Here is a 25,703-nt window from a genome sequence, read left to right on the forward strand (position 1 = left end):
GCCAGCGCGCCGGCCGCAGCGCCCCCCCCTCCCCCCACTCACAGCTGCTGCAGCCTCGTGTGGACGGCCAGCCAGCGCGCCAGCAGCTGGTCCAGCTGGTGCTGCACGCCGTGCGCCAGCGCGCCGCCGCACGCCCCCCCCTCCCCCCACTCACAGCTGCTGCAGCTCGTGTGGACGGCCAGCCAGCGCGCCAGCAGCTGGTCCAGCTGGTGCTGCACGCCGTGCGCCAGCGCGCCGCCGCACGCCCCCCCCTCCCCCCACTCACAGCTGCTGCAGCCTCGTGTGGACGGCCAGCCAGCGCGCCAGCAGCTGGTCCAGCTGGTGCTGCACGCCGTGCGCCAGCGCGCCGCCGCACGCCCCCCCCTCCCCCACTCACAGCTGCTGCAGCCTCGTGTGGACGGCCAGCCAGCGCGCCAGCAGCTGGTCCAGCTGGTGCTGCACGCCGTGCGCCAGCGCGCCGCCCGCACGCCCCCCCCCCCTCCCCCACTCACAGCTGCTGCAGCCTCGTGTGGACGGCCAGCCAGCGCGCCAGCAGCTGGTCCAGCTGGTGCTGCACGCCGTGCGCCAGCGCGCCGCCGGCCCCCCCCCCCCTCCCCCCACTCACAGCTGCTGCAGCCTCGTGTGGACGGCCAGCCAGCGCGCCAGCAGCTGGTCCAGCTGGTGCTGCACGCCGTGCGCCAGCGCGCCGCCGCACGCCCCCCCCCCTCCCCCACTCACAGCTGCTGCAGCCTCGTGTGGACGGCCAGCCAGCGCGCCAGCAGCTGGTCCAGCTGGTGCTGCACGCCGTGCGCCAGCGCGCCGCCGCACGCCCCCCCCTCCCCCCACTCACAGCTGCTGCAGCCTCGTGTGGACGGCCAGCCAGCGCGCCAGCAGCTGGTCCAGCTGGTGCTGCACGCCGTGCGCCAGCGCGCCGCCGCACGCCCCCCCCTCCCCCCACTCACAGCTGCTGCAGCCTCGTGTGGACGGCCAGCCAGCGCGCCAGCAGCTGGTCCAGCTGGTGCTGCACGCCGTGCGCCAGCGCGCCGCCGCACGCCCCCCCCCTCCCCCCACTCACAGCTGCTGCAGCCTCGTGTGGACGGCCAGCCAGCGCGCCAGCAGCTGGTCCAGCTGGTGCTGCACGCCGTGCGCCAGCGCGCGCCGCACGCCCCCCCTCCCCCCTCACAGCTGCTGCAGCCTCGTGTGGACGGCCAGCCAGCGCGCCAGCAGCTGGTCCAGCTGGTGCTGCACGCCGTGCGCCAGCGCGCCGCCGCACGCCCCCCCCCCTCCCCCCACTCACAGCTGCTGCAGCCTCGTGTGGACGGCCAGCCAGCGCGCCAGCAGCTGGTCCAGCTGGTGCTGCACGCCGTGCGCCAGCGCGCCGCCGCACGCCCCCCCCCTCCCCCACTCACAGCTGCTGCAGCCTCGTGTGGACGGCCAGCCAGCGCGCCAGCAGCTGGTCCAGCTGGTGCTGCACGCCGTGCGCCAGCGCGCCGCCGCACGCCCCCCCCTCCCCCCACTCACAGCTGCTGCAGCCTCGTGTGGACGGCCAGCCAGCGCGCCAGCAGCTGGTCCAGCTGGTGCTGCACGCCGTGCGCCAGCGCGCCGCCGCACGCCCCCCCCTCCCCCCACTCACAGCTGCTGCAGCCTCGTGTGGACGGCCAGCCAGCGCGCCAGCAGCTGGTCCAGCTGGTGCTGCACGCCGTGCGCCAGCGCGCGCGCCGCACGCCCCCCCCCTCCCCCCACTCACAGCTGCTGCAGCCTCGTGTGGACGGCCAGCCAGCGCGCCAGCAGCTGGTCCAGCTGGTGCTGGGGGCCGTGCGCCAGCCGCGCCAGCGCGCCGCCGCACGCCCCCCCCTCCCCCCACTCACAGCTGCTGCAGCCTCGTGTGGACGGCCAGCCAGCGCGCCAGCAGCTGGTCCAGCTGGTGCTGCACGCCGTGCGCCAGCGCGCCGCCGCACGCCCCCCCCCCTCCCCCACTCACAGCTGCTGCAGCCTCGTGTGGACGGCCAGCCAGCGCGCCAGCAGCTGGTCCAGCTGGTGCTGCACGCCGTGCGCCAGCGCGCCGCCGCACGCCCCCCCCCCCCCCCCCACTCACAGCTGCTGCAGCCTCGTGTGGACGGCCAGCCAGCGCGCCAGCAGCTGGTCCAGCTGGTGCTGCACGCCGTGCGCCAGCGCGCCGCCGCACGCCCCCCCCCTCCCCCCACTCACAGCTGCTGCAGCCTCGTGTGGACGGCCAGCCAGCGCGCCAGCAGCTGGTCCAGCTGGTGCTGCACGCCGTGCGCCAGCGCGCCGCCGCACGCCCCCCCCCCCCTCCCACTCACAGCTGCTGCAGCCTCGTGTGGACGGCCAGCCAGCGCGCCAGCAGCTGGTCCAGCTGGTGCTGCACGCCGTGCGCCAGCGCGCCGCCGCACGCCCCCCCCCCCTCCCCCCACTCACAGCTGCTGCAGCCTCGTGTGGACGGCCAGCCAGCGCGCCAGCAGCTGGTCCAGCTGGTGCTGCACGCCGTGCGCCAGCGCGCCGCCGCACGCCCCCCCCCCCTCCCCCCACTCACAGCTGCTGCAGCCTCGTGTGGACGGCCAGCCAGCGCGCCAGCAGCTGGTCCAGCTGGTGCTGCACGCCGTGCGCCAGCGCGCCGCCGCACGCCCCCCCCCCCCCCCCACTCACAGCTGCTGCAGCCTCGTGTGGACGGCCAGCCAGCGCGCCAGCAGCTGGTCCAGCTGGTGCTGCACGCCGTGCGCCAGCGCGCCGCCGCACGCCCCCCCCTCCCCCCACTCACAGCTGCTGCAGCCTCGTGTGGACGGCCAGCCAGCGCGCCAGCAGCTGGTCCAGCTGGTGCTGCACGCCGTGCGCCAGCGCGCCGCCGCACGCCCCCCCCCCCCCCCACTCACAGCTGCTGCAGCCTCGTGTGGACGGCCAGCCAGCGCGCCAGCAGCTGGTCCAGCTGGTGCTGCACGCCGTGCGCCAGCGCGCCGCCGCACGCCCCCCCCCCCCCGCCCCCCACTCACAGCTGCTGCAGCCTCGTGTGGACGGCCAGCCAGCGCGCCAGCAGCTGGTCCCAGCGGGTGCTGCAAACCGTGCGCCAGCGCGCCGCCGCACGCCCCCAGCACGGCGCGCCCCCCGCCGCGCGCCGCCGCCAGTGTGTCCGCGCGGGATGAATCTGTGCCACACAAACGTACAGTAACAGCGACCAACCGGCCCCGGCCCAGGTTAGTCGTACGTGACTAAAGGAAAATCCAGAAGACGGGCAGCGCCGTCATCTGCGTACACTACGAGTTTTCGTTCATTGTGGGATTCTTAGGAAAGACCTTTGTTCAGCAATGGACGTTTTTCGACTAATGAATTTCGACCGGATCCGTGATCAGCGATGTCGTTACCTGTTGTTCGAGGTCGCGCAGATGTTGATCGCGCTGCGGGGGCGGCGCCGCCAGCTGCCGCTCGGCCTGGTCCAGCCACGCCCCCAGCCCCTCCAGCGCCGCGTACAGCCCCGCCCACACGCGCTGGCAGCCCGACCATCTGCACACACGACAACGGTCAAGGGTCACCGCTCACCGCCCGCTGGACATGCACCACTAGTGCAGAGGAGGTAGCGGCCACAGCAGGATGCGGGACGAGCAACAGACAGACATGATTTAAATATAAAAAGTTTTTGGTAAACATTTAATTTGTAATTCTTTTTGTCGACTTTACTTGCATTATCGGTCCAAACGACATTTGTATACCAAATTTCAAGTCGATGCTATTAACCGTTGAAGAGTTCTGTCCTGCAGAGACGATCCTGGCCGGACTACCAAGATGTCAGTATTAGATTATTGTATTGTCACGCAATTTACATAAGTATTCCAAATTTTAAGTAAATCTAACCACGTACTCGTAAGTTGGTCAAATTTAACTTGCAAGATTTGATTATAGACAGACAGAAAGACAACGGGACAGGTGAAACTAAATAAAAGCTTGTAAAATAAGTATAGTAGAGTCAGTGGAAGAAAAAACCGATGGGGATCATCCAAAAAGACTGACCACTCCGCATCGCTTAACAAGAGGACGCATGTTCTCCTGGCTCTCCAGCAAACGGCTGAAGCGAGACTATGGATAGATAAGAAACCCCTGCAATCCTCTTCCTCCTCCCCGTAATAATCTCCAGAGAGTTGGGGACGAGCAGCCGGATCTTTTAGCCGGTGACAGCCTGACACTGTCTGAGCTTTCGAGCCCTCTCTCCCCAGTCGTCCATAATCCATCTCCTATAAAGCATCTCATATACATTTTTAAAACAAAAAATCAAGTAGGGTAATAAAACCTAGTATCTTTGGTCCTTAAAGCGACACAATTGTTTGTTACTTATTTTGTACAATAAAGAATCTACATACATACAATAAAAAAAAGTGTTTTGGACACTTGGATAATTGGAGTATATGTAAAGTTCAATGGTAGTGTTACTTTTCGTGTCTCTGCGTGTAGTTATCTTTGAGCGCGGCCCACTCCTGGCGCAGCTTGCCGCGCACGCGCGCCGCGCGGGCCGCCGCCGCGCCCGAGCCGCCCTCTAGCGACGAGAACTGCTTCTCTGTCTCTTGGATCTTTGGCTCCAACTCCGCTATAGCAGTCTTCACTTTCTGTGGTGTGAGATAATCGGTGATCACAGCACTTATGATATTATGACAAGTTTCATTCCCAACGACTACTTAGGTTTCGTTAAGGGAAGTGTTCAAGTTTTATGGCAATTGTTGACTTTTTTGGTGCTGAAACTCTACTCGGTCTCGAGGAATTTCATGAATCAGAATTGTCTTAAAACATGGGGATACTGAAAATTTTCTTTGAAAACAAATTGATATGACATGAAAGAAAAATAAGATTTCATAAGCCCATCTTTGCGAGGTATTGATGGTTGTCACACAGAATGTTTTTGGCGTCCGTCGGTCCTCAGAGCTCAAACAGAATGGGATGTAAATGTAAGAGTTCGACCCGGTAGGTTAGCGGTGAGAGCAACCAAACTGAAATGTACAAGTCGGGCGAACCGAGGACACAACGCGTGTGTGATGTGTGAGGGGGGGGGGGGGCTGTACTGACCTCGAGCGCGTCCTCCTGCAGCGGGAAGTCGTCGTAGTCTCGCGCGCCGAGCGGCGGGGAGGACAGCGCGCGCGCCGCCGCCGCCACGCCCGCGCGGGACTGGTTCGCCGCCGTCACGTACGCGCCGTACAGGGCCGCGCTCTGGCACACGACCGATACGGGCTCAGTTTACAAAGGGGCTCCCAAAACAAACACGATATCACATTTATCAGTCACATGAGATACGTCAGTGAGTTGTCGATTTGAACAATCGAAGGCTCACTCGGAAGGCTTTCTAACCTATTTTCAGTAAAAATTTTTTTCCTTGACTCACTAAATCGAAATCAAAAAACCTCCAGAGAGGACAGCAGCACTCACATTTTTTCCCTTCTTGTCGTTGGCGAGGTCGTCGTCTTGGTCGTAGAGCTGTTTGACGCGCGGCCAGGCGGCGGCGACGTCGGCGGCGGCGCGCTCGGGGTGTCCGGCGCGCGCGGCCCGCAGCGCGCGGCACAGCTCCTGCACGCGCTCCAGCTCGGCCTCGCGCTGCGGCAGCTCGCGGCGCGCGGCGTCGCCCGCCCCCCCCGCCCCGCCCCGCACGCCCGCCTCCACCCGCTTGAGCCAGCGCTGCAGCCCGTCCAGCAGGCGCGCCAGCTCCTTGGCGTCGTCCTCGGCGCGCATGGCCACGCCGCGCTTGGCCTCGATCTCGGCCAGCAGGCGCGCCCACTGGTGCCGCAGGCGGTCGGTCAGCGCCGCCTGGATGCACTCGGCCAGCAGCGGGCTGTCGCGGTGCCGCGCCAGCACCAGGCTGTCGCCGCGGGAGATCAGCGCCGCCGCCACCGGCGCCAGCGCGCCCAGCTGGTTCTTCAGGATCTGGGGAAAGCGACTCCGGTCACGTGCCGAACGACCGTGGCGCTTGCCGCTCGCCGAAACGAGTGACGGCAAAATTGCCACGGCCTCCGCGCTCCCTTTGCCACACATGAACCTGAACGCGACGACGCAAAACCGCAAACGATTTGCGAATACACGTAGAATCTACACTCATGAATCGCGGCTTCGCGCGTTAGCGGCCGCGAACGAGGCCAAGAGCAGCAAAATGAATAAAGCGGCATACCTCGAGCCTCTTTCCGGGGTCCTTCTCGGCGTCGACGCCGCCGACGGTGATGAGCGCGACGTCCATGCGGCGCCGCGCCCCGGCCGCCGCCGCAGCAAACGCCGCCAGCTCCGCGTCCTGCGCCGGCAGCGCCGCCAGCAGCGCCGCCGGGCCCGGCGACTCCGGCGACTCCGGCGACAGCGGCGACAATGGCGACACTGGCGACTCCAGCGACATCGGTGATACGGGCGACAGAGGGGGAGACTGGGGGACGACGGATGATTGATGGGTTACATTTTATACTAGTTTGCATACCTATTATTTGAAAGCATTTAAGTGGTGTGCACTCCAAACTGACAAAACTGAACCGACGGAGCGGTACCGACTGATATTTGGAAATCCAAATGGTTTCAAAATAAGGCTGTGTTTCCACTAGAGATATGCGAGGATGTGTTGCCAGAACTGTGTTTTTTATGAACCAATAGAAACATTTCATTTACTTAGCCTCGCTCCGCTCAGCTGTTTCCCTAACCCTAACCTACTTCAAGTTTCATCATAACTTTTACGACGAAAAACGCTTCGGATTGAGAAACTCGAAATAGGTCAGGTTAGGTTAAAACTGCGATCCTGACAGAACGGTACTGCTAATAAAATAAAGTAGCACTTTCAATGTCTTTCTGGAAGCGTTTCTTAGTAATTAACTATTTCAATATCCGTGTACACGAAAAACAGGGTCAATATTTCCATGTCGGTGAAATTGGAGCCGGCAGTGTCGCCCACCGGGAAGGCTCACCTGGTCCTCGGCGGCGCTGCCCTGCAGGCGGTCTGTGCGCAGGCGCAGACGCTCGCGGGCGGCGGGGAGCGGGCGGGGCGGCCCCGCCTCCCCCGGCCGCGCCCCCGCGCGCTCCGCCTTGGGCGACATGCCCACTACGGTGGCCGCCTCCGGCTTGAGCGGCGTGGACGAGCACAGCGGCAGCTCGTACTCTGGGGCCTCCGCGCGCGACTGCAACGGTAAGCGTCAGCTCCAGGATTACTGCTCTGCGAGCTAGGGGTACCACGGAAAGCCAGATTTTACGCTCGCGCGGGAAAAAACTTTCATAATGTGTACGCTCCCAAACACGGGCTCACGAATCCGCTCGGTGTTTTAGAGACCGGCCGACTACACGAGGTGGATTTAAAGGGAGGTGACATTTCAAGAACAGGTCTAATATTGCACGAAATCTGACGTTCTGTGCTACCATAATCGAAATCACTTCAATAGAACATATTTATTTTGTAAAACCTAGCAGATTCATCGATATCTGGCATATTTGATAACTACCTGAGGCACGTCTTCCACTTCAGAGTAGATGACCTCCTCGGCAGCCTCGCTAGAGGTGTCACGGTCACGGCCGGCCGGCTCCGACCCTGCGGGCGAGCGGTCGTCTCGGGGATCGTCTGCTTCCAGTATGTCTTCGTGCACCGTTTTCTCAGTTTCGGGTCCAGCTTCATTCATTGTTTCGTTCGTTTCGACTGTCGATATCTGCACTATATCGTTCGCATCAGGTGCGGCTTCGCCTTCCGGTTCGTCTTCAGGTTTCGGCTTCATTTGTCGTTCGGCTACGTCGTCAGCCTCGATCGCTCGTTCTTCCGTTATAATCTCCGGCGTCGGTTCTCGCAAAGGTTCATCGATTTCCGATGCGGAGTCATCGGTCGGTTCCGGGTGTTCCCCTGCGACCGTCACGGTGTCGGCGACGAGCGCGGCGGCCGTGGCGGTGGCGGAGGGCTCGGGCAGCGCGGCGCGGTCGGGCGGCGCCTCGTCCAGGAAGCGGTACTCGTCCAGCTCGTCGCGCCGGGCCAGCCGCGCCGCCAGCTCCAGCGGCGGGGGCGCCGGCGCCGCGCCGTCCGCCGGCGTGGGCGGCGGCGTGCGCCCTCCGGCCGGGACCACGTCCGGCGCCGGCAGGCTGATCTTGACCGCGCGCTGCCGCTCCTCGTCGGCGCCGTGCCGCCGCTTCAGCACGCCGAGCGTCGGTCTCATGCGCTGCTCGAGCGTTTTCACTTCGACGACGAAAGTCTTCGGTTCCGTGCCGAGGTCTACCGAGGGGCGCTTTCCGGGCGCCGGGAGCCGGTGGTCGTCGTCGGAATCGCGGCCGGTCGGATCGTCCAGAACCTCGACGGCCTCGGCGCGCTGAGGGACGAAGTGCAGCGCCTCCTCGCTGACCGCCGGCGCCGGCTCGGGGCTCACGGTGGCCTTCAGTATCTCGTGCTCGCGCACGGCCACCGCGCGGCGCGGGGGCGGCGGGGGCGGGGCGGCGGCCTGCGCGAACAGCGCGCTGTCCAGCAGGCCGATGGTGGGCGGGGCGCGGGCGGGGAGGGGGGCGGCCGCTCCGGCGTGATGCTGCGGCGCGCGCCGGGCGGCGAGCGGCGCAGCGGCACCGGGCTGCGCAGCGCCAGCGGGATGCGGCTGCGCTTGTGCGGCGCGGGAGAGGGGGGCGCGGCGGGGGCGGCGGGGGCGGCCGGCGCGGGCGAGCGCCGCCGCTTGACGGTGTCCGACACGAGCGCGTACGGCGCGGCGGCGGCGGCCTGCAACAAGCGCGCGTTAGCCGCGGACGCCCGTCGGCGCGGTGCTCGTATGTACAGTGATGAGGCCGGAGTTAATCGGGGGCACGCGACACGCCGGGTTTAGTCGGTTAATCACACGCGACGCCGCTCGGGCGAAAGCTTGCATGTACGATGCGCAACGATTCCCAATGAGACGACCCGCTCACCTTCGCTCACGTGAAAGCACGAAATGTACAGTCGATGAGGATGCGGAGCCCGGCTCCGGGCGCCCGGCCGCCGACGGACCGGACGCGCGAAGCCCCGCGTGATAGCCCGAGTCTCGACGTCGCTCGATATGATCTCTGACGCGACGAACCCTCCTCCGGGCGAGAATACGAAACGTCGAGCGGCCGTCGAGGCTCGGGCTCTTGCGAAAGCATAAACCCACATAAAAAGCCCACACTGTACTCACCTGCAAGGCGTCGAGCGCGGCCCGGTAGCGCGCGGCCAGCGCGGGCTCGGCGGCGCGCGCCTCGGCGTCTCGCTCGCGCAGCTCGGCGAGCAGCGCGCGCAGGCGGGCGGGCGGGGGCGGCCGCCTCGCGCTCGGCCTCGTCCAGCAGCGCCGGCAGCGGCGGCGGGCCGGCGCCGTGGCGGCGCAGGCGGTCCCAGCGCGCGTCCAGCTCGGCCAGGCGCGCGCGCAGCGGGCCCAGCGCTTCGGGCGCGGCCAGCGCGGCGTAGTCCTCGCAGTTGGCGCGCAGCTTGTCGCGCACGGCCTGCATGCGCGACATCTCCAGCTCCAGCGCCTGGCGCGGCTGGGCGCCGGGCGCCTGGCGCGGCGGGGCGCCCAGCGCGGCCAGCCAGGCGTCCAGCGCGGCCGCGTCGCCCTGCAGCTCGCGCGCCGTCAGCAGCGCCGCCTCCAGCCGCGCCTTGCCGGCCGTGACGCAGGCGCCCAGCCGGTTGTACAGTTCCTTGAGCGCGTCCACGCGCGCCGAGAGTCCCTCCGCCCCCGCGCCGCCCTCCTCGGCCGCGCGCCGCCCCTGCTTGATGACCGTTTCCACCTCCGCTTTGATCTCGCTCAGCGCGCGGTACAATTTCTGCACGAGACGAACGACACATCAGACGCACGACGGGCAGTTTATTAGACATGGGAATCGGGATCGGACGACGACGGAAAAGTGAGATTATTAAGCAGTACGGAAACTAGAGAGTGGAGCAACGTTATTAATGAATTTTTCACATCAGCCCGAAGAGTAACGTACAAAAACTGCAAATTGAACATTCAAAAATAAAACATATTCACTGAAATTTAAAATGGTAACATATTCTCTATCTGTATGGCTGTGACTTACGAGCCGATGTTCCCTTAATTTCGCATACTAGAATTTCATTCCGCAGATTTTTTTCATATTTGTAGTATTTGGTCCTGGTTTCATATAGTATTTCAATCTTGAGTACCTATTATTGTTTCAATGCCTATTTTCTTCAATTAAACATTTTTCACAAAAACAAAAAAAAAAAAAAAAAAAAAAAAAAATTTTTTTTACCTCAGAACTCCGTCATTTATGAACCGATTTAAAGAAAAAAAATTTTTGTTCGTCTAGTAATGCTTTCAATAAGGATTCATAAGCACCAAACCAGGATCTGATGATTGGATCCTAAGGAAATCGAGAGAACTCTTCAAATATTGTAAGCCGGAAAACGTTCACTGCACCTATGGTAATTTTGATATATGTAGTAGTAACTCGTGCATTTTCTCTTGAAAATCATCATTTGGTGAAGTGGAACTGATAATGAAGACCACATTTGACCAACGGAGCGACTATCCAATAACAAGTACCTGACGTTTTGAATTTCAATTACTTTAACACAGTTGCTAAGCAATCTAAGCTCATCGCTAGGTACTGTACACAAATAACGACTGTGCACAATGGCGTATGTGGTGAAATACTATTGTGTGGAATTCAGATTGTGCAGAATTGCGAACAGGAAGAATCGATATTGGCATGAACATCGATCAATCCTTTAAAATATTTGTAACAAAAATGTATTATTTATTTATTTCACACACGAGCAATCATTACAGCAACAACTACGATTACTATTATTTAAACTTGCAAAGTAGATATTCTGCATATTGATTATGAAACGATAATTATGAGAAAAATGTATGTGAATCAAAATGTAATAAAACTGCTGTATCAAAAACAATGTACAACCCTTACGAGCCATTTGACCATGACGAGGAGCAGCACGAGTCCCAAGTACAGCGCGTCCCAGCCCCAGGCCATGGCGGGAGCTGCTGCCCGCTGACACCTCCCAGCGACAGTGACCGTACCCACGAGCCGACTGCCGACTGCCGCCGCACCTACTCGCGCGCCACGGACCTACTCACTTTGGCCAGTACTAACTCGAATACATTACATTTTATTGTATCACGTGCAACTGTATTTCTTTGGACAATCGTACTTACAAAATAATATCTCTGAGTTTCGCAGTTACGATTTAGAACAAAAGTGATTTCGGTATTAGGAAAACCCCAGGCGCACTGTCGCTACCATTGGTCGAATGAGTTGAAACAAATGTTCAAATCAAAAGAAACCACGTTAACTTCTGGAACCGTCTCGGTTTTGCCGTGAATTCTATGTATTGTATACTTGACCTTAATTACATTTTTATGACTTATTCAGTGCCAATATTAATTATGACAAAATAATATATTAGGTAAGCGATATAGTAATTTATAACGTGTTTGATTGCTCGTAGAATCTCGAACACATGATCTGACGTGCCGTGCCGAACTGTAATATAAGTGCTTGTTATAGATATTTTGACTTTGACTTTGAAAAAAAATAATAGTGGTGGGGTAAGTCACAACGTTAAATTTGTACAGTTAAATTGACGTCCGAGTAATATGCCTTCTCCACGCAGCGCCACATCCGCTCAGAATCCTTTCAACATCGCGCTGACGCCGCGCCGCGCCGCTGCACGCAACATCACGACGCCAATGAACAGATTATCAGCCACAGAGTGACCACCCCATACAAATATATCAATACTCAACGGTTGCTCATAAATTGTAATTTCTGTTCCAAATACTTGTATTGATAGCGCTAAAGTAATCTGTGACGCGTCAACAGGAAGCACCGTGGACCGTGCCGCGTGCCGCCACAATACGAGTAGTGCATCAACATAACAAAGTATAAATAGAGCGCGCGGGAGCGCCGGCCCTGACCTGCGCAACAGCTGCCCGGGGCATCCCGCACCTCTCAATTACACACGTGAATTTTCAATCTAAGTTGATACGTGCTTTTGTTATTTGTACTACGGTAAGCAAGCAAAGGGCATAGCCGTGTTTGTATGGGGCAGTGGCCCCAGAAGCCAAATCGATTGCCGTTTTGCTGATTTATAAGCCCAGATGTAAGATGCTATTTCATAAAAAAAACATCGAAAATTCTGCAGGTTTTTGAGAAAATTAAAAAAAAAAGAAAATTGATTTTAATTTTTTTAACTAAACTACAGAACCGTTTTTTTGTAACTTACACACATTATGTAAGTTATAAAGATGCATTATTTAAAAAAAATGGATTTCCAAATATCCTTATAAGAAGTGAAATTTTCACTTTTAAGTTTTCAATATTTTTTTTTTATTTCCGTGATAGGCCCTTACACTCACCAATTTTCGTTATATTATGTAGAAACTATTATTCTATAACATATTTTTTTTTCAAAAACATGCACTTGGCCGCCGTGTATCATGGAAATAAAAATAATATCTATCTGTGAGATCCTGTAATTGGCTATGTGTCACTATTTTCATAATCATATTGTTTTATAAGCTGTTAGTTTTCCTTTAAATAAATAAATAAAAAATATTGAAAAATTTCACTACTTATAAGGATATTTGGAAATCCATTTTTTTTTATTTGAGGATGTAGAAAATCGCCTTCTTGATTATTTTCAAGATCTTTTAAAAACGAAAAAGATTTTCTGATCGTTGGAGCCCCGGGAATCGAGCAACCAGCCGAAAATCGTAATCGCTTGCATACACCAATTGTGGCGTCTGGTACCTAGCGCAATTATTAGAAGTCACGATACCTAGTTCCAAATTATTGGAAAAGCGTAAGAATTGTGCCATTTCTAAGATTATTTGTTTTTATTAGCACACCCTTGCTCAACTTGCACAGCTTGAATCTAAAAAATTAAAAAAGGAAAAAAAAATCGGATCGCCAGATGCCATCTTGATTTATCACTGACTACCTTATACAGATGTTTATGTTGCCGCCTGAAGACCTACCGTTGGGGGCAGTGTGCATGACATGGTCAGCGTAGTAAAGAAATCACAGCTTGCACAAATAAGAAGTTGGATTGTTCTGGTCTCTGCTCAATAACTTCTTTCACGACACTCTGTTTCTTTAGTTGATGTATGGCGTGGCTTATGAGCAGCTCCCCGCGAGGAACTGTCGGAGAGAGGGCGGCGGCCGCTCGAGCGGCGCGCGAGACACCCTACACCTTTACGATTAAGACATACTTTTCGGATGAATGGATACGAGATATTGCGGTTTGGAAATAGAAGCGTAACCTGGGCATTACTTTAGACTCGTATTCCCGTCATAAACATAGAAGCTTGTGATAATTGACCCGAGCCATCATAACTCTCATGACGGTTGTACAGAGGAGAGTGCAGAGCAGTGTTTGTCGTCGCGTAGAAGGCTAATAAGAGCACACCACATATAATTAGTCGCTCAAGTAAATGCTTTACTATATTCTACGACAGCTTCTATATCAGAATGAAAACCAATAAAGTTGACTGTAAACTTTACGTTAAACTATACAATTGATATTGACTTTTAGACTTGTACAGTGATAAGGAGTAATTTTTTCGGCAGTAAACACGAAATTTATCAATGAAAAAATTCCAGACCTTTTCGCTCGAGCGTAAAAAACGTCACGGTTTTCAGAACGAACGAAAACCATCGGCCGTTATGTGATTAGGTCATGAGGCACGGGGCACTGAGTACGGGGCATAGGGTTCGGGTATGGGGTACGGGGTATGGGGTACGGGGTATGGGGTACGGGGTATGGGGTACGGGTCACGGGGTATGGGGTACGGGTATGGGGTACGGGGTATGGGGTACGGGGTACGGGGTATGGGGTACGGGTTACGGGGTATGGGGTACGGGGTATGGGGTACGGGGTATGGGTACGGGTATGGGGTACGGGGTATGTGGTATGGGGTACGGGGTATGGGTACGGGGTATGGGGTATGGGGTACGGGGTACGGGGTACGGGTACGGGGTACGGGGTATGGGGTACGGGGTATGGGGTACGGGGTATGGGTACGGGGTATGGGGTATGGTGCACGGGGCGCGCGGCACAGTACTCACGAGGCAGCGTCGCAGCACGGCCCGCACGTCGTCGGGCGCGGCGGAGGTGAGCGCGAGGTCGTCGGCGCCGGCCTGCACCCCGCGCAGCGCGGCCATAGCCCGCGCCAGCCGCGCCTCCAGCCCGCCGCCCCCCGGCCCCCCCTCAGCCGCCTCACAGGACAGCTGCGAGCAGCACTCGTCGAACTGCCGCTGGGGACCATTCAGCTGTTACTGCCACTTTGAATATATTGTATCGATTGTATTGTATTGAATTGTATTGCGTGTCAATACCTGCAGCGTGTCGAGCTGGTCCCTTAGGCGCGCGGCGGCCTGCGTGTGTCCGGCGGCCTGGTACTCCTGGACCTGCGCGGCCGCCTGCGCCAGCGCCGCGCGCTGCGCCTCCAGCTGAGAGGACAGCTCCTGCGCGCACATAACGACTACACGGTCACTCTCCGAACATAATATATTATTGTGTATCCACGTTCCTAAACTGATTCCATAAAAAAGTGGATCATGTCAAGAAACCGTCTATACGCTATAAACTGATCCCGCTCCTTCTGTGCCTGACCCCATAAAGTCGGTGTCTTTCCTGCTAACCTTCAACAGTAAAGACGAATTATCAGCAAACATGAGTACGCCAGATTTTTCGGCTCACCGTCTCAAGTAGGTCATTTACATTAACAAGGAAAAGAAATGGGGCAAGAGCGGATCCTTGAGGCACTCTCGTTTCGACCACAGATTCCGTCGACAACGTGCCATTAATCACGAACTTTGCTTCATTTGTGTGAGGGAAGACACAATGAGTTTTCAAGCGAGGTCACGAATATCACAAAAAATTTACTTACAAACTAAAAGTGTCATGATCCACACAATCAAAGGCTTTCGACAGGTCAAAAAACACACCCATAGCTTCATGTGACCCAAGCTTGCAATACATATAAATTTAACTTAACTATGACTCGCGTTCGTTGTAGATTACCATTTGTGAATACGAAATGCTGTGGATGCATGATGTTGTGAGTATTCAAACGCGAAATTATTTGCATCAGCATTATTTTTTCGAATATTTTGCGAAACGCTGATAGGACGAACACAGGACGATAATCAGAGAGATTAACGGCCTGTCTGATCCAAGTTCCGCCCTGGACGTGACCCCGGCGGCCGGCGGGGTGTTACCTGGCGCTGGTCGGCGGCCTGCGGGTCCCTGAGCGCGGCGGCGGCGTCGCGCAGCCACTGCTGCAGCCCGTCCACGGCCAGCTCCGAGCGCGCCGCCGCCCGCGCCGCGCCCTCCAGCGACGTCGTCAGCGCCGCGGCCTGAACCGACAACGCTTCTATTACCACTATGCCAACAGCGAACGGTCCTGTATGAACCGCTTGTCCTATCATGGTTAATTGTTAACTGTGCGGAAGAACATCAAACATTCGCCTTTTTTCACCGACTCACTTCCCGCACTGCGGTGCCATTTGAGAATTTGGTGTTAAATCGGTAAAACATACCTTATAATAGCCTTGAACTCATTTTTCTCATGTCGTAAAAGTTGACATTATTATTTACATATCAGAAGGTGAAGTGCATAGTTTATGGTCAGCGAAAAATTAAAAAGTTAAAACGATTGCAGGCGCGCTAGCTCGACAATAATGAATTAGCGCGCCTGCAATCAGTCACATTTTTTTTAAAGTTAAAAAGGCCATGGAAATATTGGCACAAGACGTATACAGCCAAGTCTAATGGCGGTATCAGATATTTGTTGGAATCCGGACTTTTTCTATTGGGTCTGAAATAGCTTGTGGTGTTTTCGGTGGGAAAATACACTGCTGTTTATTTTTATGAAAAAGGCAGGGAAAGCATAAGAAAAATATTGGAATAAAATTAAATTTACAATATATTTTGAGAAAATGTTTATTCTATTTCTGAATTATTCACCATTTTGAGAAAAGCTTTGTATTAGTCTCGGCTGAATAGCAATTGCTGGCTTCGTATTAGTTAAACGGACTCGCAAGCTCGTCCGTTTAATACTCATACTCAAGCAATTGCCTACTTCCAGGCCACGACAATAATCTACTATAAATTCATTGGCAGCTGCAATGTCCCATTTGAGGTTTCAATAACATTTCTGTTTTTATAAAAAAAATGGTGTAGGAAGTGCTCACCTCTGCCTGTAATTTTTCCCAGCGCGCGCCGAGCCCGTCCACCTCCTGCGTGACCCAGCGCGGCATGATGTGCGCCGCCGCCAGCGCCGCGCCCACCTCGCGGATGCTGGCCAGCCGCGGCGAACTGCGGTTCTGCATGTAGCTCTCCAGGTCCTGCCCACACACACACGCACACACATACACACACTTTGATATCAGTGGTAACAGGTGGGAATAACCCTTTTTGGCAGATGGATGGCGTGTACGTATACGAGAGCGCAAAGACTATGAAGTCTCATGGAGAGTCGTAGCCAACACATGTGCAGCCCGGCCCCTTGGCACTCGGCACTCGGCAGTACGGGTGTGTACTCACGGCCAGCTGCGCGGACAGCTCCTCGGCGTCGGCGGGCGCGTGCTGCGCGCGCAGGCGCCGCTCCAGCCCGTCCAGCCACGCCGCCTCCTGCGCCAGCCGCGCGCGCAGCTCGCCCGACTCGTGCCACGCCTCCGCGAGCACCCTGCGACAAGCGGCGGTCAGTGTGTGTGCGGCCATCGGGAGGGGGGGCTGCTGGGAGCGGGCGGGAGGGGGGCGGCTCACTTGTAGCGCTCGTACACGCCGCGCGTCACCTCGGTCCAGCGCGCCGACAGCGCCGTCAGCCGCCGCGCCAGCGCCGCCGGCCGCGCGCTCTCCGCCGCCAGCATTATGTCGTTACCTGCGGACGCCACCGTGTTAACGTCGTGTATCACATGTTACGTATGCGGAGAGAGCTCCGGCCCACTCACCGGCCTCGTTCAAATTTCGGAACTCCTCTGTCTTCTCGTCGCACTTGTCTTTCAGCGCCTGGAAGGTCATCTTGACGCGATAGAGCTCGGCGGAGTCGGAGATGCGGCAGTCCTCCTCCTTGGGGATCTGCCCCTCCAGCTCCAGCAGCCAGTCCTCCATGGCGCCGATCTGGCGGAACACGCCCTCGCTGCGCTCCAGCGCGCGCCGCAGCCCCTCGTTGAGCGCCAAGGCCCTCGCGGCGCCCCGCGCGAGCCGCCGCCCCAGCTCCCCGTCCGCCTTCAGCGTCGCGGCGAAGCTGCCGTCGCAGTCCTCCAAGATGGTGTCTCGAGACTTCTCGCACGAGGCGAGGAGCGTCTGGTACTTCTCTTTCTCTTCATCGAGGTCCTGCGAGAGAGCGACAGAGAAAAAATAACTCCAGTAACGGAACGTTCCGGTAAAACGATACGGTTTCCGAGAGCGATCATCGTTCGTCTGGACCGAGCGGGTACTCACGTTGCTGGCGGCCAGCAGGGTCTCCAGCCGCGCGACGTCGCCGACGGGCACGTGCTCGTTGTCGGCGACGAACTTCTCCACCTTCTCCAACCACCGCTTCAGCTCGGCCACGTTCGATTCCAACTCCTCGACCAGCGCGACGCCTGGAACGATACGGAGACGACGTGAAAAATTCAAAGGAGAAGTCAAATATTTTGAAATATTAGAATGGAGTCGCAGGGTTCAGTCAGCTCACCGTTCTCCAGCTTGGCGATCTTCTGGTCGAGCAGCACGTGCGTGTCCCCGAAGCGCGCGACCAGGTCCTCGAGACTGCTCCCCCGGTCCAGGTCCGGCGCGCTGCCGGCCTCGCGCCGCTGTCGCCGCTCTTGCACCACGGCCTCGTACCGTCCGCGCAGGCGCACCAGCTCGCCGCGCACCTTCGTCAGCTCGGCCGCCCGCGCCCGCATCGCGTCCGCCGCCGCGAACATCGCGTGCTCCACGATCACCCGCGACTCTATCGCCCGGATCTGCCTCTGGAGGGTCTCGAACTCGTCCTCGGCTTCCCCCTCGGGCTTCCTGGCGACGGCCGCCTTCGTGTCGGCCTCCTCTCCGGCGAGCGCGGCGAGCAGCTCCTCGTGTCCGGCGACGACCGCCCGGACGGCCGCCCGGACCTCATCTCTGTGAGCCTGCGGCAGCGGCCTGGTGGCCAGCACGATGGCGCGCGCGTCCAGCTCCTGGAGGGCGGGCTGCAGGTGCCGCAGCGCGCGCAGACGGTTCCTCAGGTGGATCAGCCGGTTGGCGGAGGGCGGCGCGGGCCGGCTGCGCGCGAGCCACGAGCGCGTGTCGTCCAGCGCGGCGCGCATGCGCGCGGCCTCAGCCAGCAGCGCGTCCCGCTCCCGCAGCAGGGCGAGCGTGTCCCTCAGCGCGCGCGCGCGGCTCTGGACGCCGTCCCAGCGCCGCTGCAGCTCCGCGATGCTCGCCGCGTGCAGCGCCGCCTCCTCTGCAACACGCCAGTTCGCTCTCACACACAAAACCGAAAACAAAAATTCGAACGGATCACTTTTTTATCAGACGACGCAATCAAAAATACTCGCGTGAAAATGAGTGCGTAAACGTGTACAGTTCAGAGCGGGATCACGCAAAAAACCATACTCGCAAAATATGGAATATGTATTTCAGTGTAAAAGAGCTCTCAATCTTCATGCTTCATTTTACGCGGTCGCTTTTACATGAGCCGCATAAACTATAGCAGACAGGAATATAACGACACTCATATGTATGTGACCCTTTCAAACCCTGAAAGCCTGCTGCTGCTGCGCCAGCTCTCCCTCCCCGCCCCCCAGCGCCCCCTACGTACCCTCGAGGCCGGGCTGCGCGCTGAGCCGGCTGTGTATCTCTGTGACGGGCGCGAACTGTACGCGCTGCTGCGCCAGCTCTCCCTCCAGGCGCCCCAGCGTGTCCGCCGCCTCCTCCGCACACGACGAATCCTCTTCCAACGAGCGCGCACACTGCAATGACACCAACAAAATAATTCACTCAGAGAACTGTCCCTCTTTTAAGACGAATTTCATCAAATAGACTCTTGGAGAGACTCAGAACTACGCTACAAGATATGGAGAGAGAGTTATACACCTCGAGTTTACACGATAAAGTTTTATAAACGTAAATACAAAAATACGCCAAAAAGTAAGAATCAATCATTCCATCGTAAATTAAAATAGCGATGAGAGGGCTCACTCGAACGATACAATCATCAGGAGAAAGATTTTAGAGTGAAAAAAGAAAGAATCGTTTTACTCGCAAAAAGCTGAAAGACGTAGTGTCGACACGACACAGCATCGTGAGAGTTCATCGAGCGTTCTAGAGGGAGGCTCATGTCCAGCAGTGCATGGCTGACAGAGGACCGTCTCTGAAGTGCGTCTACAGATGTACCTTTTCCAGGGTGTCCTCGGCCTGCGCGACCCAGTTCTCGTAGGGCGTGTACCCGGCCTGGAAGTCAGCGGCGGGCGACAGGCGCGGCTTCTTGCTGCGCCCGGCGTCCGGCGCCGGCGTCGACTCGGTCGTCGTGCTGCCGGACACCGCATCCTCTGCGTCCGACGCCGGTTCCATGTCCAGCTCGAACTCGAAGCCCTGCTCGCGGATCTGGAACGAGAGCGGGCGGGTGAGCGCGCTGCTTGTCCCTGGTGGGGGGTGGGGGCTGTGTTCGGCGCGTCCTCACCCTCTGCGCCTGCACGGCCAGGATCATCCGCAGCGCGTCGTGCTGGTCGAGCACGGCCTCCGCGCGCGCCTGCACGTCCCTCAGGTCGACGCCGGCGGGCGCGCCCCCCGCGCCCCCCGCGCCCCCCGCCGCCGCCGCGTGCCCCTGCGCGCGCCGCGCCCGCGCCGACAGCTCGCGCGCCAGCCGCCGCAGCTCCTCCATGCGCTCCAGCACCTCCGCCACCGTCGACACCGGGCTGGCCTCCATCTGCAACGATCAACGATCAACGGTGTCAACGTGTGTCCCTTGAGACCGCCCCCCCCCCCACACTAGCGTCTTTCGAGCGCCATCGTGCCAGCGCCCGCACAGTGCCGCCGTGCCGCCTGCCGAACGCGGAGCTTACGCAACATTTTTTGCAAACAAGTATAATGGACAACGCGCCGCGGTAAGCAGCCGGCCAGCGCTGGCGTCGCGTCGACGTCGCACGGGCTGACGTCACTCAGTCCTCAGCACCTGTTTGAGGCGCTCCTCCGCGTCAGTGGGCTGCAGGTCCCTCAGCGCGCGCAGCCTCCCCAGCTGCGCCAGCGTCCACCGCACGTGTGCGACCATCGCTCGGCCAGCGCGCGCCGCTCGTCCTACCTGTTTGAGGCGCTCCTCCGCGTCAGTGGGCTGCAGGTCCCTCAGCGCGCGCAGCCTCCCCAGCTGCGCCAGCGTCCACTGGCACGTGTGCGACCATCGCTCGGCCAGCGCGCGCCGCTCGTCCTACCTGTTTGAGGCGCTCCTCCGCGTCAGTGGGCTGCAGGTCCCTCAGCGCGCGCAGCCTCCCCAGCTGCGCCAGCGTCCACTGGCACGTGTGCGACCATCGCTCGCCCAGCGCGCGCCGCTCGTCCTACCTGTTTGAGGCGCTCCTCCGCGTCAGTGGGCTGCAGGTCCCTCAGCGCGCGCAGCCTCCCCAGCTGCGCCAGCGTCCACTGGCACGTGTGCGACCATCGCTCGGCCAGCGCGCGCCGCTCGTCCTACCTGTTTGAGGCGCTCCTCCGCGTCAGTGGGCTGCAGGTCCCTCAGCGCGCGCAGCCTCCCCAGCTGCGCCAGCGTCCACTGGCACGTGTGCGACCATCGCTCGCCCAGCGCGCGCAGCTCGTCCTCCATTTCCACCACGTCCGCTGGAACACATTAACGACACCTGTCAACACGAGCACGCCCTGCAAGTTTCACTACTTAACAAAAACAGTGTTCAGGCATGCTTAGACGCATCATCATTAGTGTTTTTTTAACAATCCAATCTTGAATGTAGGCCTTGTCTCCCACTCTTGGCGATCTCGTGCCCTCATTCGGTCTCGCTCGACTTTCGTGCCGTCGAATGTCGTCCATCCAGTGTTGTGATGGTCTACCGCACCTCTAAATATCCATTCAAAGACACAATAGTCTAAAAACATGCCTACTTTATACTTGTTTAATGTGAGCCATAACGTGTGTCTGGTGGTGTATCGTGTATCGTGTATCATGTATCGTGTGTCGTGTACCGTGGTCGTCGTCGTCGTCGTCCAGCACGAGCACGCAGTCGGCCAGCGCGTCCACCCTGGGCTGCTGGTGGCGCAGCGCCTGGTGCAGCTGTTCGACGGCGGCCAGGCTGGCGGCGGCGCGCTCGGGCGTGTCGCCCGGCAGCGGGCCCAGCTGCGAGATGCGGTCCTCTGTGGCCGTCAGCCACTGCCTGCCAGCGACACCACACTGTTCAACTGCGTAGCGACGAGCGCGGCACGTCAACAACTAAATAGTAGTGCGCCCGCCGCGCCAAATCGATACTCAACTTTATGCCCGTTTTACATCAGGACAGAACAGATAAAGGGCAGTGACAATTAAATATAGGAGCCGCGTAAGACGATTCATCAATGCCGACAATAGAACACGGACTGATTTATTCTTGCTGCACTGCACTGCTTTTGCTGTCAGTCACGAGACGATCCAACGAAAAAAATGGTGGAGGTGATGGGATTACTCCGAAAAAATTTACTGGCGAGTTATTAACTGGTCAGTCTTAATTACTATTTGTTCGTATAGGGTTTATTCTAGTTTTGCAGTTTCTTGTAGATTTTCAATTTTACATATTATCATCCTAACAGATTGTCAACTCGACAGATAGAATGAATTTATTTTGCGCAATTTTGAATCTGTGTAACTGGGAAGGAACTGTGTGTCATTTTTATGTCTGAAATTTTGCAACCGAAAGCGAGTACGTGTCTCATCTACCCATAAGCTTCGCGCCCAAAACCAATTTAGAAGACGAGCGGCGAGGAGGGGCAGGACTCTACGAGAGTCTGAGAATGATAAGTATGGTGGCGGTTACCGGAAGTCGTCTCTTGTCTCGCGTTGCGCGCGCATGAGCGCGGCATGCACGGCGGCCTGGCGCTCCATGCCGCGGCGGCGCAGCGTCTCCCAGCGCGCGGCCAGCAGCCGCCGCTGCAGCCGCACCTCGCGCGCCTCCGCCGCCGACAGCGCGCCCTCGCCCCGCCCCCGCCCCCGCCCCGCCCCCGCCCCCGCCCGCCAGCCGCGCGCCCAGCGCCAGCACCGCGCCCACGCGCGCCTGCTGCCCCGCCAGCTCCAGCAGGAAGCTCTGCGTTACACAACACACCACACACGAATAAGAGGTCGTCCATAAATTATGTCACACCTTTAGAAAAGGGAAAGGGGTCAGGCGTTCAGGCGGGAACTAAATAATGTCGTTTTTCGTGACAATGGCGGCTATAAACGGTCAAAATTGCTGTGACGTACTTTATGGATGGCCTCTAATTGAGGAAGTCGAAGTAATATAGTCTATAGTAGTGTAGTGTAGTTTTTATTGATACTATATTTACTCTGTAAATTGTTGTTCTCGTATACATAAATGCATAATTTTTATCATTTTTGTCAAAGTCGTCGTGTCACTCACTCACCTCGTGCGTGTGGAAGTGTTCCTTGAGGTCGGGCAGGGGGGCGGCGGGGGGCGGCGGCGCGCGCGCGGCCAGGCGCTCCTCGGCGTCCAGCAGCCAGGCCAGCGCGTCCTCCAGCGCGGCGCCGTACGCGCCCAGCTCGCCCGAGCCCGTCGTCGCCGCCGACAGCGGACGCGACCCGCTCGTCTGCGCCACAAGACACATCGCACGTCATATACATCATAAAGAATCACGACATACATATTTACACACGGGACGATCAGAGACTCAAAATCGAAATGAACGTGTAACCTCGAGGTTGCTCCCGCCGTTCGGCGAGGAAGGCTCGCTGTCGTCGGGCGCGTCCGACTCGCCGCGGTCCTCCTCGGGCGAGCCCGCCGCCGCGACGCGTCCGCCGCGTGCGGCAGCGATTGGAACAGGCACATCAGGTACATCATGATCGACTTCTTGTCCGGGTTCGGCGTGTCCACGTCTGCAACACGCGGAGGATAGTCAATGGTCTGCAAGCGAGTCGCGGTCGCGCGTCGCAGGCGAGCGGCGGTCGGGTACCTTCGGGGTCGAGCAGGCGGTCGATGCCGAGGTAGTCGTGCGCGAGCGCGAAGGCGTGGTCGAGGCGGTCCCTCGGCGCGCGCGCGGCCAGCGCCTCCCACGCGAACAGCGCCGGCCGCCACCGTGCAGCAGCGCGTTCAGCGCCAGACCGTCCGCCCACGACCACGTGAAGTTCACCACGTCCACGCCCGCGTAGCCCTGCGGACACGACACCACGGTCACACCACGCCCGCGCCGGGAACTGGACGCATACCCACGAGTCAGGTCCGGCCGGGTTTCGTCACGAGATAACATGAACACTATCAATCCAGACGGCACGTACCTGCGTGTGCGCGCGGCACCAGGCCAGCAGCGTGCGCTCCAGACTGGTCTGCTGCAGCTCCGTCATCAGGTCCTTCAGATGGTACTGCACCTGCCAGTGCAGGATGATGCTCCACACCAGTCCTGCGCACGCATCACATCCACTACACTTGCGAAACAATTTCAACCGAAATCTGATCTGGACAACTTTACATACAAATACAATTACGAATAGAAACGTTATTTAAGCTTATTATGGCTTTGAGAAAATAAAATCTTAAACCATTTATGTATAGTTATACTAAAGTTCGGCTAAATGGGTGGGGAGGTTTTGTCTCAGACTGGAATAGCCAACGGATGTCGTGGTTCACTTAGCGTTCACATGGCATTCGCTATGACAAGCAAAGACTACCGGTAGATAGGTTTTGGTGGGTTGGCTCCCTCTTCGGTTCCATATGGAAGGGAGTCCTTTGCCGTCCTTACTGCGCGGTTGCGCGTGATGCATTACCCACTGTCTAAAAATAAATAAGAGCGTGTGATGGTTATTGGTTATTGGTTACCGAGTATGAGCTTGGGGTTCCCGTCGACGACGTCGCTGCTGGAGATGTTCACGAGACGCACCCCGGCGGCCGCCAGCGCGCGCAGCGCCGTGCTCACGTTGTTCACGTGGTGCACGCGCATGCGCCCGCGCTCGCGCTTCTGCAACGCGACACATTACACACACCCACACACACACACACACACACATCACTAATGGACCTACTCAGATTCATCTTGAGCGGCGCGTTCGTTCCTTTACGAGTTCCGTCCTTCATCACTTGTAACGAATTTATTGCGACAAAAATCGCAGTAGCTCCAGTAAAAGTACTGACAAAGGAACTAGAGACCATAATGTCATGCGATCACGAGACCGAGAGTGGCTACGTCGCTTCACGGAAAAACTCAATAAAAATCTGTAACCACCGGCCGCACAGCGGTTGCTAAGTATAGCCGAGTGAGTGAAGGTGAGGGCGGTAGCGGTACTCACATACTGCTGCGCGGTCAGGATCTCGAGCAGCGACAGCAGCACCTCCCCGTCGCGCAGGTCCGAGAACAGGTCCGACACCAGCGGCTTGCCGTTCTGGAACACACGAGCCACGCCACTGCACTACGAGTCACGCCACTACACGCCAACCAACGCTAAGCAAGAGGTAACCAAACAACAAGCGAATACTTTCTTTACATCAGAGCAAGCAAGTAGAATGCATCGTTGTAGACGTGTTTTCTTTACTATCACAAAAATGGCTATGGAGCACCAAGCGAGTTGATACTCTGTAGTTTACTGGTCTATAATGACGCGCAACTTAGCTTATTTTTAACCCCGACGCAAAAAAGAGGGGTGTTATAAGTTTGACCGCTTGTGTGTCTGTCTGTGGCATCGTAGCTTTTAAACGGGTCGACCGATTTGAATGCGGTTTTTTTTTATTTGAAAGCAGGTTTTCTAGCGGATGTTCTTAGATATGTTTTATCAAATCGGTCAGCCGTTTCAGTCATAACTCTTTTGTTCGCTGCGTAGGATCTTTGACGCGTAATGGGTATTTACTTACTTAAATCATAATATGTGGGGCCTAAAATTTGAAACCCCATATATGCTATATACATGCAGATTATGGAATCTCGGCGGCTGGTTCCGCAGCCAGGATATACAGAACATTAGTCGGTACCCTCTTGATAAAACCATAGCAGATATATAGTGTTTGTATTCGTTTTGATCAGTATTTGATTCTACATACAATGCAATGGTGGCAACAGAATGAGTTGATGCTGCAGCCAAATTAGCCTAAGTTAATTTAGCATAAGTACCTAGTATTTTTTTTATCTAAGCGTAGTCGGCGTCGGGGAACCGCTAAGGTTAGATAATACTTTAAAAATACAACATATGTACTTTAGTTTCCTGTTAACCCTAGCGGTCCCCCGATACCGACTACGCTTAGATAAAAAAATATTACTAGGTACTTATGCTAAATTAACTTAGGTTAATTTTGCGGGAAATCTGCATAGTCCCCGCGGGATAGTGATAAACTAATTCTTCGCAGACGAAGTCGCTGCCAGCAGCTAGGTAGTGCATAATTATTTTTTACTTTTTAGTTGTCTTTTTTGGCGGCGTTTTTTTGTCAGCGGTTTTGTTTCGGGAGTTTTTTTTTTATATTTTTGCTGGCGTTTTTTGTGTCGGGTTTTTTTCCATTTAGTAAAGTGCAAGTGTGAATAAGCATTTGAATGTCCACAGCGACTATTACGATCTTGAGCATACTCACCTTGACCAGTTGCGAATTGATCCATTTTGCAAATGTCTTCTTCTGGACGTCTTCCCGCTCGT

The 25,703-nt window shown here is 57.3% G+C and overlaps 2 protein-coding genes across 2 annotated transcripts in view; one reads left to right on the forward strand and one right to left on the reverse strand.

The window, feature by feature from the left end:
* Positions 1 to 25,703, forward strand: part of LOC141439356 (uncharacterized) — a 1,011,003-nt gene that overhangs the window by 49,186 nt on the left and 936,114 nt on the right.
* On the reverse strand, positions 3,312 to 25,703 carry LOC141439194 (dystrophin-like; the record flags this gene model as incomplete). The annotated part of the gene is given in 33 exon segments (XM_074103370.1): positions 3,312 to 3,492; positions 4,414 to 4,586; positions 5,041 to 5,181; positions 5,398 to 5,889; positions 6,131 to 6,373; positions 6,903 to 7,112; positions 7,431 to 8,671; positions 9,102 to 9,723; positions 14,014 to 14,202; positions 14,284 to 14,412; positions 15,169 to 15,306; positions 16,144 to 16,296; positions 16,496 to 16,637; positions 16,718 to 16,832; positions 16,903 to 17,287; positions 17,396 to 17,538; positions 17,631 to 18,374; positions 18,732 to 18,882; positions 19,307 to 19,516; positions 19,593 to 19,838; positions 20,211 to 20,333; positions 20,592 to 20,734; positions 21,095 to 21,282; positions 21,916 to 22,077; positions 22,112 to 22,182; positions 22,502 to 22,679; positions 22,790 to 22,970; positions 23,048 to 23,170; positions 23,173 to 23,245; positions 23,370 to 23,491; positions 23,908 to 24,046; positions 24,375 to 24,467; positions 25,642 to 25,703. Coding segments are annotated over 33 exon segments (7,706 nt in total), but the record flags the coding sequence as incomplete, so codon positions are not given.

Source organism: Choristoneura fumiferana, chromosome 20 (assembly GCF_025370935.1).
Source record: "Choristoneura fumiferana chromosome 20, NRCan_CFum_1, whole genome shotgun sequence".
Taxonomy (NCBI): domain Eukaryota; kingdom Metazoa; phylum Arthropoda; class Insecta; order Lepidoptera; family Tortricidae; genus Choristoneura; species Choristoneura fumiferana.